This window comes from Pogoniulus pusillus, unplaced genomic scaffold (assembly GCF_015220805.1).
Source record: "Pogoniulus pusillus isolate bPogPus1 unplaced genomic scaffold, bPogPus1.pri scaffold_151_arrow_ctg1, whole genome shotgun sequence".
Classification (NCBI taxonomy): domain Eukaryota; kingdom Metazoa; phylum Chordata; class Aves; order Piciformes; family Lybiidae; genus Pogoniulus; species Pogoniulus pusillus.
In genome coordinates this window covers 1-12,526 of record NW_026974584.1, presented here as the reverse complement: position 1 = coordinate 12,526, position 12,526 = coordinate 1, and the positions used below count along the sequence as shown (strand labels likewise).

The 12,526-nt window shown below is 53.6% G+C and overlaps 1 protein-coding gene across 1 annotated transcript in view; it reads left to right on the top strand.

The window, feature by feature from the left end:
• LOC135173939 (B-cell CLL/lymphoma 9 protein-like) overlaps positions 1–10,407 on the top strand; it is a 39,278-nt gene extending 28,871 nt beyond the window's left edge. Inside the window, 9 exon segments of the mRNA XM_064141151.1 lie at positions 2,205–2,511; positions 4,084–4,400; positions 6,244–6,433; positions 7,348–7,447; positions 7,851–7,887; positions 7,890–8,214; positions 8,216–8,760; positions 8,763–8,813; positions 8,816–10,407. Coding sequence (XP_063997221.1) covers positions 2,459–2,511; positions 4,084–4,400; positions 6,244–6,433; positions 7,348–7,447; positions 7,851–7,887; positions 7,890–8,214; positions 8,216–8,760; positions 8,763–8,813; positions 8,816–10,365 — 3,168 coding nt within the window. The 5' untranslated portion in view covers positions 2,205–2,458 and the 3' untranslated portion in view covers positions 10,366–10,407.
• The last annotated feature ends 2,119 nt before the right edge of the window (positions 10,408–12,526 follow it).

The window sequence follows — 12,526 nt, the reverse complement described above, 5'->3', positions numbered from 1 at the left end:
AAACTGCTTCTTTGGTGCCGAGAAGGAATACAGGGAGTATTTACATTTGAATAATATTTAACTAGCAATGCTTAATACATTAACAATAAATCTTGGTTAGATTCTAAATTAAGTGGATTTGCATCTGAGTAGGTGAGATGAACAGGAGAGATTTTGTTGAGACATAAACAAGACAGGAATTAGTTCCAAAATAATTTAGCCCAAAGGATGTAAACAGTAATGTTCAATAGTTTCCTCCTCCAGAAACAGTTTTATATGCCTTATTGCGTGCATCGTGTGTGTTGTTTCTAAGAAAGAAGCTGCAGAAGTGCTTGTTTGGGGGGGTTGAAATTGAGAGGGATAGTTCTGTAGTGATCTTTTGGCCTTTCTAATAGATTTGTGTGGCTAAGCTGGTATTTTCAGAGTAATCACAGCATAACTGGTGCTTACAGGTCGTCAGGAAGGCATTCTGTTTTATTTTCCTCCTTTTGTGCAGCCCTTAGCACACATCACTGAACATATGTCTGGCTGTATTGGACCGAGGAGACAGAGAAGATTTGAGCAGAGGATGCTCTTAAGAAATATCAGATTACAGCCACTCGGGGGAATTCTGGATAGCGATAGCTAAGTCATGGTGGAGATTCGTAACTTTGGCTTCCTACTGACTTGTCCTGAGATCACAGAACCATAGAAGCAGCCAGGTTGGAGGAGACCTCCAAGATCATCCACTCCAGCCTAGCACCCAGCCCTATCCAATCACACTGTCTGCCACGAGAAGCTCCTAGCCAAGCTGGCAGCTCATGGTTTGGACAGATTCACTCTATGCTGGATCAAGAACTGGCTGGATGGCAGAGCCCAGAGAGTGGTGGTGAATGGTGCCACATCCAGCTGGCAGATATCACTAGTGGTATGCCCCAAGGATCAGTGATGGGCACAGTCCTGTTCAGTATCTTTACTGATGATCTGGATGAGGGGATTGAGTCCAGCATCAGTAAGTTTGCAGATGACACCAAGCTAGGAGCAGGTGTGGAGCTGTTGGAAGGTAGGAGAGCCCTGCAGAGGGACCTGGCCAGGCTGCATGGGTGGGCAGAGGCCAATGGGATGAGATTGAACAAGGCCAAGTGCAGGGTTCTGCACTTTGTCCACAACAACCCCAAGCAGTGCTACAGGCTGGGGATGGAGTGGCTGGAAAGCAGCCAGGCAGAGAGGGACCTGGGGGTACTGATAGATAGTAGGCTGAAGATGAGGCAGCAGTGTGCCCAGGTGGCCAAGAGAGCCAATGGCATCCTGGCCTGGATCAGGAACAGTGTGGCCAGTAGGACAAGGGAGGTTATTCTGCCCCTGTACTCAGCACTGATCAGGCCACACCTTGAGTGCTGTGTTCAGTTCTGGGCTCCTCAGTTCAAGAGAGATGTTGAGGTGCTGGAAGGTGTCCAGAGAAGGGCAACAAAGCTGGGGTGGGGCCTGGAGCAGAGCCCTGTGAGGAGACTGAGGGAGCTGGGGGTGTGCAGCCTGCTGAAGAGGAGGCTCAGGGCAGAGCTCATTGCTGTCCACAACTACCTGAAGGGAGGCTGTAGCCAGGTGGGGTTGGCCTCTTCTGCCAGGCAAGCAGCAAGAGAACAAGGGGACACAGCCTTAAGTTGTGCCGGGGAAAGTATAGGCTGGATGTTAGGAGGAAGTTCTTCACAGAGAGTGATTGGCATTGGAATGGGTTGCCCAGGGAGGTGGTGGAGGCACCGTCCTGGAGGTGTTGAAGCCAAGCCTGGCTGGGGCACTCAGTGCCATGGTCTGGTTGCTTGGGCAGGGCTGGGTGCTAGGTTGGACTGGCTGAGCTTGGAGGTCTCTTCCAACCTGGTTGATTCTATGATGATTCTAGACCATGGCACTACGTGCCCCATCCAGTCTGTTCTTGAACACCTCCAGGGACGGTGACTCCACCACCTCCCTGGGCAGACGTTTTCAAGATGGGAACGGATGCAGAATCAAAGTGTTCAGATAGGAGGCCCTTGCCCGTTCTGTTGACTCCAGAGTGATTAGCTTTGGCTCAAGGGAAGCCAGCCTGACTGCTTGTAAGCTGAATGGCCAGCCAGGGCCGCCTCCGTTTGGAAATCCTGGGATCTGAAAGCTATTCTCTTGTGTCCGCCGGGTAGCGGGAGAAGAATGGCCACTTGCTGCTGCTGGGCGAGTCACTGGTGTTCTGTTCTCTGGTGGGGTGTCTTTAACAGCGTGCCCTGGAGATGCGAGAGTCCCCCTGGGCGGCAGGAGGCACGCGTCTAGAGAATGCTGGAGCTGCCGGAGGGAAGCGCCCAGGGCAAAGCCAGAGAGGAGCCAAGAGGAAAAAGGCAAGCGGGCAGCCGGCGCTGAGAGAAGCGGGCGCTAGGAAGCGCTTCGACGCTGCCTCTGGCGGCACGCTCCCCAGGGGGACTTGACGAGAGCCCATCTGCGTCTGTGTGAGACTGTGAGCTCAGGATTCCTGTCAATGCATTCCAGTAACCCCAAAGTGAGGAACTCCCCGTCAGGCAACGCACAGAGGTAAGGAGGAGAGCCTGCAGCGGTGTGCGATGGTGTCCCCGCTCTGCTGCGGGGTTAGGCAAGGGTGGGTGCCTAACACAACGACTTGCTGCTCCTCGTTTGTGTTCCTCTCAGACCTGCTGAGTACCTGAGAGCTGACAAGCCTCCACGTTTGCTAGGCTCAGGGTGAGCTGAAGGCTGTAAACCTGCGAGGTGCAGATCCTCCCTTCCTCACACCCTCCTCCCTCCCACCAGGTGTCTGAATAGGCTGTAGGAGAGTAAACATGCTATTTTGTGTGTGTTGGTGTTTTTTTCCCCTCTTCTCTTCTCCCTCTTCTAATTATCTGTTTCCCCAAGGGGTAGTGGGGCTGCAGAAGGTCTCTGTCTGTACTTTCACACAAAATGCTTCCTCCATATTACTGGCCTGAGCAGTCTGAAGAACTGATCAGCTGTGTACTGAGATCTTCTGCATCATTCACCTGCCAGTGCAGCAGGTCAGCATCTCTCCTCCACTAATTTGGAAAGGGAAAAACATGGAAGCAAAGCACTGTCCAGGGACTTAGTGGTCTGATTGACAGCATTCTTGAGCACGATTATTTACTCCTAGAGGTCATCTGGAGCTTAAGAGTAATTTACAGGGAATGCTTCTGAGTCATATGTCTGTCCGAAGGAGGAAATAGCTTTTGTGAGCCCCAGTGAGGATGGTAGCAAGCGCTGGCTGTTGGAAGTGGCAGTGCTGATGGGAGAGTACAACGTGTGAGATCCAATAGCAATGGATTAACTGGAGGGTGAAGAGGAAGGGGTGGTTAATACATCTGCAAAAACAAGAGCAGCAAAATATTTTTAGGATTGCAATGTGCTGAATGGAAGAGGGAGTGAAAGGCTCCGAATCTCCTTTGGTAAATGAAAGCTTCCTCTGCCCCATTTTGCAGGAGTGTGCAGCGAGATGGTATCCTTCCCTTTCCTTATTCAGAGGCAGGTTGTAGCTGGTTTAATTGTTTTCACGGTCAGAGGTTTGTGTTTTCCTGGCAGCTCGCCCCAATGTATGATGAATGCTGCAGTAATGCTGGGTTTTCCTTGTGCTCCCTGTAGAACTGGATAGGGAGGTGCAAGGGAGGATGGTACAGAGTGGGGGTCTGCTGTCATCAGAGCTGCAGCATGTAGTTGGGGTCCAGGAGAGTGGTGAGGTGAACTTTTATTGTGCCTTGTTTGTTTACTCTGAGCTGGTCTTGGTGTGAGGCGCTTCTCTGTGCACATAGAAACCGCTGTCTTTATTGACAGAAGCCCCAGAGGTAGGTCCTCATGTGACAGCAGTTCCTGGGATCTGGCAGGTCTGTAGCTTGCCCTGGTGCCTTCTTGAGCAATGAGATGCCATCTTGGATAATAACCCTTTCAGGGCATGTTCAAAGAAGCAGCTGCATGACTCTAAGCTTGCAGGCGTTTGTTTTATTTGTCAGCAGTTGTCTTAGCTTGCAAAGGTGGCAGTGATTATTGCTGCTCCTCTCTAATTTGTTGCTACAGGGTTGGATGAATGCGTGGTGTGATTTGTCACTTTCTGTTTTCCTTTTCTTTTGCTTCTCTCTGTGTCCCCAGTAGCCCCAAATCAAAGCAGGAGGTGATGGTCCGTCCCCCTACAGTGATGTCCCCGTCTGGCAACCCTCAGCTGGATCCCAAATTCTCTAACCAGGGCAAACAAGGGGGCTCCACCAGCCAGTCCCAGCCCTCTCCCTGTGACCCTAAAAGTGGAGGTCACCCTCCCAAAGTGCTCCCTGGCCCAGGTGGGAGCATGGGGCTGAAGAATGGCTCTGGAAATGGTGCCAAGGGGAAGGGGAAGAGAGAGAGGAGCATTTCAGCGGACTCATTTGAACAGAGGGAAGCTGGGACTCCTAACGATGACCCTGAAATCAAAGGTACGTTTGTGCAAGTACTTGTGCAAGTACAGACAGTTAGTCTGAGTCCTCTGTGAGATGGAGGATTGCTATGCAAGGGTGAGCAAAGTATTTCTTGTCTGGGGTTCTGTAAGTTTCAGTCAAAGAAGTCTAAAGGTCTTGAGAACAGCCAAAGAGGAGACGCTATTGTAGCTGGCATCATTAAATGCCCTATTCACGGTTAAGGTGCAGATCTGACTGATGGGAAAGTTCCTTTGCAACCCTGAAACACTCCTAAAGGATTTGGAAGTGCAAATGCAGCCTGATGGTTTCCCTCTGGCCTTCCAGGAACTGCTCTGTTGTAACTGGGGTTCTGAACAATATGCAGTCTTGTTTTGTCAACACACGTATAACCTGTTACACCCTGACTGGTAACACAAGCTGGAGAGCTGGGTTTTCTGTGTTCTGAATGGTGCCACATCCAGCTGGCAGCTGGCACTAGTGGTGTTCCCCAAGGATCAGTGCAGGGGCCAGTCCTGTTCAGTATCTTTATTGATGATCTGGAGCAGGGGATTGAGTTCAGCATCAATAAGTCTGGAGATGACACCAAGCTAGGAGCAGGTGTGAAGCTGTTGGGAGGGTAGGAGAGCCCTGCAGAGGTACCTGTCCAGGCTGGATGGGTGGGCAGAGGCCAATGGGATGAGATTGAACAAGGCCAAGTGCAGGTTCTGCACTTTGGCCCCAACAACCCCAAACAGCACTCCAGGCTGGGGCCAGAGTGGCTGAGAGCAGGCAGGCAGAGAGGGAGCTGGGGGTGCTGGGAGAGAGGAGCTGAAGCTGAGGCAGCAGTGCCCAGGTGGGCAGCAGAGCATCCTGGCTCAGGAGCAGTGTGGGCAGCAGGTCAAGGGAGGTTCTTCTGCCCCTGTGCTCAACACTGTTCAGGGCACACCTTGAGTGTGCTGTGTCCAGTTCTGGGCTCCTCCATTGCAGAGAGATGTTGAGGTGCTGGAAGGTGTTGAGAGAAGGGCAGCAAGGCTGGGGAGGGTCCTGTATCAGAGCCCTGTGAGGAGAGGCTGAGGGAGCTGGGGGTGTGCAGCCTGCAGAAGAGGAGGCTCAGGAGTAACCTCATTGGTGTTTACAGCTACCTGAAAGGAGGCTGTAGCCAAGTGGGGTTGGGCTCTTTTGCCAGGCAAGCAGCAACAGAAGAAGGGGACACAGTCTCAAGGTGTGCTAGGCAGGGGAGGTCTAGGCTGGATGTTGTTAGGAAGTTGTTGTCAGAGTGAGTGATTGGCATTGGAATGGGCTGCCCAGGGGTGGTGGAGTTGCCATGCCTGGATGTGTTCAAGAGAAGACTGCATGAGGCACTTGTTGCCAATGTCTGGTCGATTGGCTAGGGCTGGGTGCTAGGTTGGGCTGGCTGAGCTTGGAGGTCTCTTCCAACTGGTTGATTCTGTGATTGCCTCTGTGCAGCAGTGCTGAAGTGGACTTGCACGCAGTTGTCCATCTGTGCTTTGTTGTCTGTTTGCTAGGTCACGTGGCTGAAGGGAGGAAAAAAGTGACCTTTTGCACTGACTGTTCTCCTTGGGGGCAGACTTCTTTATATTTGATCATTTTAGTGGAAGGTTTTCCTGCTGCTCTGTGTGGCATTGGGAGCTACCACTTGCCTTGGAGAGGGACAAGATGAGGTTTTGCTCTCGGTGGTGCCTGAGGGGCAGCGTGGCATTAAGAGGGCAGATGTGTGGTGTAATGGAAGAATCACCTTTAGTGGTGCCTGAGGGAGAAGTGGGAAGTTTCAGAGAAAAAGCTCTGATCACTTTCCAGAAGTAGTTTCCAAAGAGCCACCAAGGTACTGATGCTTGTCTTTTTCTTCCTTCTACCCTTTTAGACTGCAATTCTGCTGATCATGTGAAGTCTCAGGAGTCTCAGCACACACCACACTCCATGACTCCTTCAAATGCTTCAGCCCCAAGGTCTTCCACACCTTCCCATGGTCTGACTGCCTCTTTGGAGCCAGCAAGTGGACAGAAGACTCCATCCAAAGTGGTTTATGTGTTTTCTACTGAGATGGCCAACAAGTAAGTAGGTTGATGCTTGAATGTCTTCAGCAAGTCGAGCTTATATTTATGTTCTCTTTTGTAAGAGATTCTCAAGTGTGCTTTCTCCAAGTGTATTCTTGTAGCAAATAGCCATTACTTGTTTTGGGGATGCTAAAGGAGCTGGAGTGAATCATAGAATCAACCAGGTTGGAAGAGACCTCCAATATCATCCAGCCAACCTATCACCCAGCCCTATCCAATCAACTACACCATGGCACTAAGTGCCTCATCCAGTCTTTTCTTGAAGACCCCAGGGACGGTGCCTCCACCACCTCCCTGGGCAGCCCATTCCAATGCCAATCACTCTCTCTGTGAAGAACTTCTTCCTAACATCAGCCTATACCTACCCTGGCACAACTTGAGACTGTGTCCCCTTGTTCTATTGCTGGTTACCTGGGAGAAGAGGCCACCCCCCATCTGGCTACAATGTCCCTTCAGGTAGTTGTAGACAGTAATAAGATCACCCCTGAGCCTCCTCTTCTCCAGGCTAAACAGGCCCAGCTCCCTCAACCTCTCCTCATAGGATTTGTGCTCCAGGCCCCTCACCAGCTTTGTTGCCCTTCTCTGGACATGTTCCAGCACCTCAACATCCTTCTTGAACGTATGTCACTACTCTTGCCCTCTGAGAAGTGATTTCTTTTCCCCTTAAATTCTTTTTGTTTTTGCAAATGGTGGTAGATGCTGTTTTGCAATCAATGCAGTGAGTAGTAACCAGGATGCCATGACCCCTGAATGCTGATTTGTTTCTGGATGTAAACATTTACTGCTCATCTAGAGTGAAACACAAGGTTAGGTCTCTTCCTTCTGCCAGCTGCAGGCTAGAAGGGAGGGCAGGTAAGAAAAAAACTGATTCTTGGCTTCAACTGGATATGTGCATCTCTCTGTTTTCACAGGGCTGCAGAAGCTGTGCTGAAGGGACAGGTGGAAACCATTGTGTCCTTTCATATCCAGAACATCTCAAACAGCAAGGCGGAACGAAACACTGTACCCTTGGTAGGGAATACCTGCATGTGGGTGAGAAGGGAAATGGTAAATGTTTCTGTGTGATTCAGAGAGATGAATGATTATTTATACTTTGAAGTAAGTTTTCGGGTGGAAGAGTCGTTGTTCTAGCCGCCTACAAACTAAAGTCTTGGATCATCCAAAGAGGAGCTGGAGTCTTGCAGTGTTTCCTCTGTTTCCAGCCTGTTGCTCGTACAGAGCTATCTCAGAGGCAAGGGTACCTGCTGTAACACTTAGGCAAGATAGGTTTCTGCATTGCTGTAATAGCTGCGTGAAGGCTCCCCTTCCTTGTGAAGTGTGAGCCATGGGACTGAGGCTGGACCTTTCATTCGCGCCGCTGCTCGTGTGACGTGGCTGTAAAAACAGAGTGACAGCATGTGCCTTTCTCTTGCAGAACCCCCAGATCACTGCACTTCGGACTGAACCCAAGCCCTGCCACAGACCCAGCCCTCTGCTGCCCAGGACCAGAACCCTCCCCAGAATGCCAAAATGCAGCCGACTCCACCTGTGTCAGCACCGGTATCCAAATCCACTGGCCCTCCGTGTCCTATAGATCAGGACAGTCCCAGCGTGGAAAGCAAAGTGATGTCTGTGGGCAGCCCTGCAAACTCTACCCCGTTGCAGACAGAAGGCTTCGGGCAGAGTTCAACCCCCAATAATCGAGCAGTGAGTCCAGTTTCTCAAGGTAGCAATAGTTCTGCTGCAGACGCCAAAGGTCCTCCCCAGCAGGGGTCTGGCGGGGAGGCCCCCAGCTTGGGAGAATCCCGACGGCCTGTCGCAGGAGCAGCTGGAGCATCGGGAGCGCTCGCTGCAGACCCTGAGGGACATCCAGCGCATGCTCTTTCCTGACGAGAAGGAGTTCACGGGGGGGCAGAGTGGGGGGCCGCCCCCCGCTGCTGCCGTGCTGGATGGGCCCCAGAAGAAACCCGAAGGGCCCATACAGGCCATGATGGCTCAATCCCAAAGTTTAGGCAAAGGGTCAGGGTCTCGGACAGATGGAGGGGCTCCGTTTGGCCCTCAAGGACACAGGGACATGCCTTTTTCCCCAGATGAAATGGGGCCACCACCCATGAACTCCCAGTCGGGACCCATAGGTCCAGACCACCTGGACCACATGACTCCCGAGCAGGTGGCCTGGCTCAAGCTGCAGCAGGAGTTCTACGAGGAGAAGAGAAGAAAGCAAGAACAGGTGGTTGTGCAGCAGTGTTCTCTGCAGGACATGATGATCCATCAGCACGGGCCTCGTGGGGTGGTCCGAGGCCCCCCCCCTCCCTACCAGATGACCCCTGGGGAGGGATGGGGACCTGGGGCCCGGAGCCCTTCCCCGAAGGCATGAACATGTCACACTCTCTGCCCCCAGGGGAATGGCGCCTCATCCCAACGTGCCTGGGAGCCAGATGCGCCTGCCGGGTTTTGCGGGGATGATGACTCCTGACATGGAAGGCCCCAGCGTCCCAAATCCTGCCTCCCGGCCTGGACTTTCAGGTGTTAGTTGGCCAGACGACGTGCCAAAAATTCCAGATGGACGAAACTTCCCTCCTGGACAGGGTGTCTTCAGTGGCCCTGGCCGAGGGGAGCGGTTCCCCAATCCGCAGGGTCTGCCTGAAGAGCTCTATCAGCAGCAGCTGGCTGAGAAACAGATGGGCCTCCCTCCTGGCTTGAGCATGGAAGGCATCAGGCCTGGCATGGAGATAAACAGAATGATGCCCTCCCAAAGACACATGGAGCCTGGGAACAATCCCATCTTCCCTCGCATGCCAGTGGAAGGGCCGATGAGCCCCTCCAGGGGAGACTTTCCAAAAGGAATACCCCCCCAGATGGCCGCTGGCAGGGAGCTGGAGTTTGGAATGGGACCCAGCAGCATGAAGGGGGACATGGGCATGAATGTCAGCATGGGCTCCAACCCACCCCTGGTCCCTCAGAAGCTGAGGGAGGCAGGAGTCGGGCCCGAAGAGATGATGAAACTGCGCCCTGGTGTCTCGGAGATGCTTTCCTCCCAGCAGAAGATGGTGCCGCTGCCGTTCGGGGAGCACCCGCAGCAGGAGTATGGCATGGGCCCCAGGCCTTTCCTTCCCATGTCTCAGGGCCCAGGAGTCGGCCTCCGGAACCTCAGAGAACAGATTGGGCCTGACCAAAGGACTAACAACCGGCTCAGCCACATGCCGCCACTACCTCTCAATCCCGCCAGTAACCCCAACAGCCTCAACACTGCTCCCCCCGCGCAGCGCAGCCTCGGCCGAAAACCCCTGGATATCTCCACAGCCGGTCAGGTGCATTCACCAGGAATCAACCCCCTCAAGTCCCCCACCATGCGCCAGGTCCAGTCTCCCATGATGGGCTCTCCCTCGGGGAACCTCAAGTCCCCTCAGACGCCCTCCCAGCTGGCAGGAATGCTTGCAGGCCCCACTGCCGCAGCTGCCGCTGCCTCCATTAAGTCCCCTCCCGTCTTGGGGTCTGCTGCTGCTTCTCCTGTCCACCTCAAGTCTCCATCTCTCCCTGCACCTTCTCCTGGATGGACTTCATCTCCAAAGCCTCCTTTGCAGAGCCCTGGGATACCCCCAAACCACAAAGCGTCTCTCACCATGTCTTCTCCAGCCATGCTGGGGACTGTGGAGTCTGGTGAGTGCCGCCTCTGCCAGCCAGGCTGGCTCTGGAGCTTGCGTTGGGTTGCTGCAGAGCCTGCAGCCAGGGCGGGGAGGCGGTTTCCTGCCGTGGCAGGAGCTGGAGGGCGCTTTGCGGGGTGCCGAGGGTCTGGTGGATGCCTGCGTGGCCGAAGCACGAGTGCTTTTGCTCTTGTGTTTTGTGGGCTTGCCCCACGGTGGCCGCCTGTGTGTCCAGGCGAGCGGGCTGGTCACTCGGGACCTGAAGGAGTGTGGGGTCAGGAGGTGGGACAAGATTGGCTGTGTTAGTGGGAGAAAGCTCTCTCGGGAGGGGTTTTGGCCTCTGCCGTAGCCTGGTACCGAAACAGCTTTGAGCCGAAAGGCTCCCGCAGAGACATGTGCAGTGCAGTGTGCCAGCTGCGTAGCTAGCTATGGCTCAGGTGTGGTTAGTTCTAGGTTCTGAACCTGGCTCTTTCTAGGATTCCTGCCACAGACAGTGAGATGTGCTAGCGTTTGTTCTGGCTTCAACCGTTTTGGAGAGAGCTAAACGCCACTGCCTGTGGCATTCGGTACCGTGCCTGCGACCTTGGGCTGCAGGTGCTGGGAGCACCCTGTCTGCGCTTGAGCGTGCCTGGCTCGCTGGTGGCATGCTTCTGCCTCTGCTTACCGCTCCGAGCCTTCCCCGGCTCGGCGCCTTCCTGCCCGGCGCCGCTCGGCGGAGGAGCCGTTTGCCCATGTTGCCCTCTAGTGCCGCTGCGGGTAACGGCGGCGGCCGGGCCGTGGCTGCCGGGCCGCAGTGCTGGCCGTGGCCGGGAGGGTAACCGCTTGCACCAGCCATCAGGATTGCTGGCCGGGACCCGCTTCCAGGGAAGGGAACCGTGGTGCTAGTGCCCACTGGGGCTGCTGAGGCCATGCCCGCCGTGAGCCCAAGTGCTACGAGTCGGAACCAAGTGGTTTAGTGTGTGCCTGCCGTTGTGTTCGATTGGCACGCAGCTACTCCAGAGGGTAAACGTGTCAGCAGTGCAGGGTTGTTCTGTTCCCCGGTGTGATCCCCGGTGTGGAGAACAGTGGGGTGGGAGGGAGCAAGGATGTGCACTGAGGAGCACGTAGTGAATTTTCAGTGACAGTACAACTGGTCTAGCATTTTCCCTTCACACGTGGTCTAAGTGGCATGAGATTCATCGGTGAAGAACAAAGGAGACCGGAGAGGGGTTTAAGTTGTCTCTAGTTTTGGGAGACTAAAGGATGATGTTAAGTTACTAGGAGCAGAGAATGCTTCTTCAACTGCAGTGAACAGTAAATGTGTGTATATAAAACCTGAAAGGAAACATAAACAGAGAGTTTTACTCCTAGCTGGTGATGCAGTGTGTCAGAAATCTGCCTGCGTGTCTTGGCATAGTACCTGCTGCAGCTTTCGTGTTTGTGTGATGCCTCCTAAAGAAAAAAGGAGCTGACATTTGGTGGCTGCAGGGGCTATTAATTGACTTACAGGTTTTTCTTTGTGTGGCTAGTGTGTGGAAGGTGAATAGCAGGATTTTCTGCCTTGCTTGGTAATTCTTGTGGATTTGTAGAGGCTCAACGTAGTTTCAGTAGGAGTGCAGAATCCAGGATAAACCATCTTGGTCAATAGGCAGAAAGAGACCTGGGGGTACTGGGAGATAGTAGCTGAACATGAGCCAGCAGTGTGTCCAGGAGGGCAGAGAGCCAATGGCATCCTGGCCTGGATCAGGGAGAGTGTAGCCAGCAGGACCAGGGAGGTTCTTCTGCCCCTGTACTCAGCACTGATCAGGCCACACCTTGAGTGCTGTGTCCAGTTCTGGGCTCCTCAATTCAAGAGAGATGTTGAGGTGCTGGAAGGTGTCCAGAGAAGGGCGGTAAGGCTGGTGAGTGGCCCTCAGCAGAGCCCTGTGAGGAGAGGCTGAGGGAGCTGGGGGTGTGCAGCCTGAAGCAGAGGAGGCTCAGGGCAGAGCTCATTGCTGTCTACAACTACCTGAAGGGAGGCTGTAGCCAGGTGGGGTTGGGCTCTGCTGCCAGGCAACCAGCAACAGAAGAAGGGGACACAGCCTGAAGTTGTGTCAGGGCAGGTCTAGGCTGGATGTTGTTAGGAAGTTGTTGCCAGAGAGAGTGATTGGCATTGGAATGGGCTGCCCAGGGAGGTGGTGGAGTTGTCATCTCTGGAGGTGTTCTTGCCAAGCCTGGCTGAGGCACTTAGTGCCATGGTCTGGTTGCTTGGCCAGGGCTGGGTGCTAGGTTGGACTGGGTGAGCTTGGAGGTCTCTTCCGACCTGGTCAATTCTATGATAGGCTTATTTTTCTGGTTCCCACAGTCAGTGGGCATTGACTGTGTAGTAAGATAGTCTCTTTCAATAACTGAGATTTCTAGTTTTTGAGATTTCGGGGGAAAAGGGTAGGACTTAAGTGGAAACAAAACCCAAGTTTTTTCTTTCTTTTTATTTTCTTAAGGTGGTCCA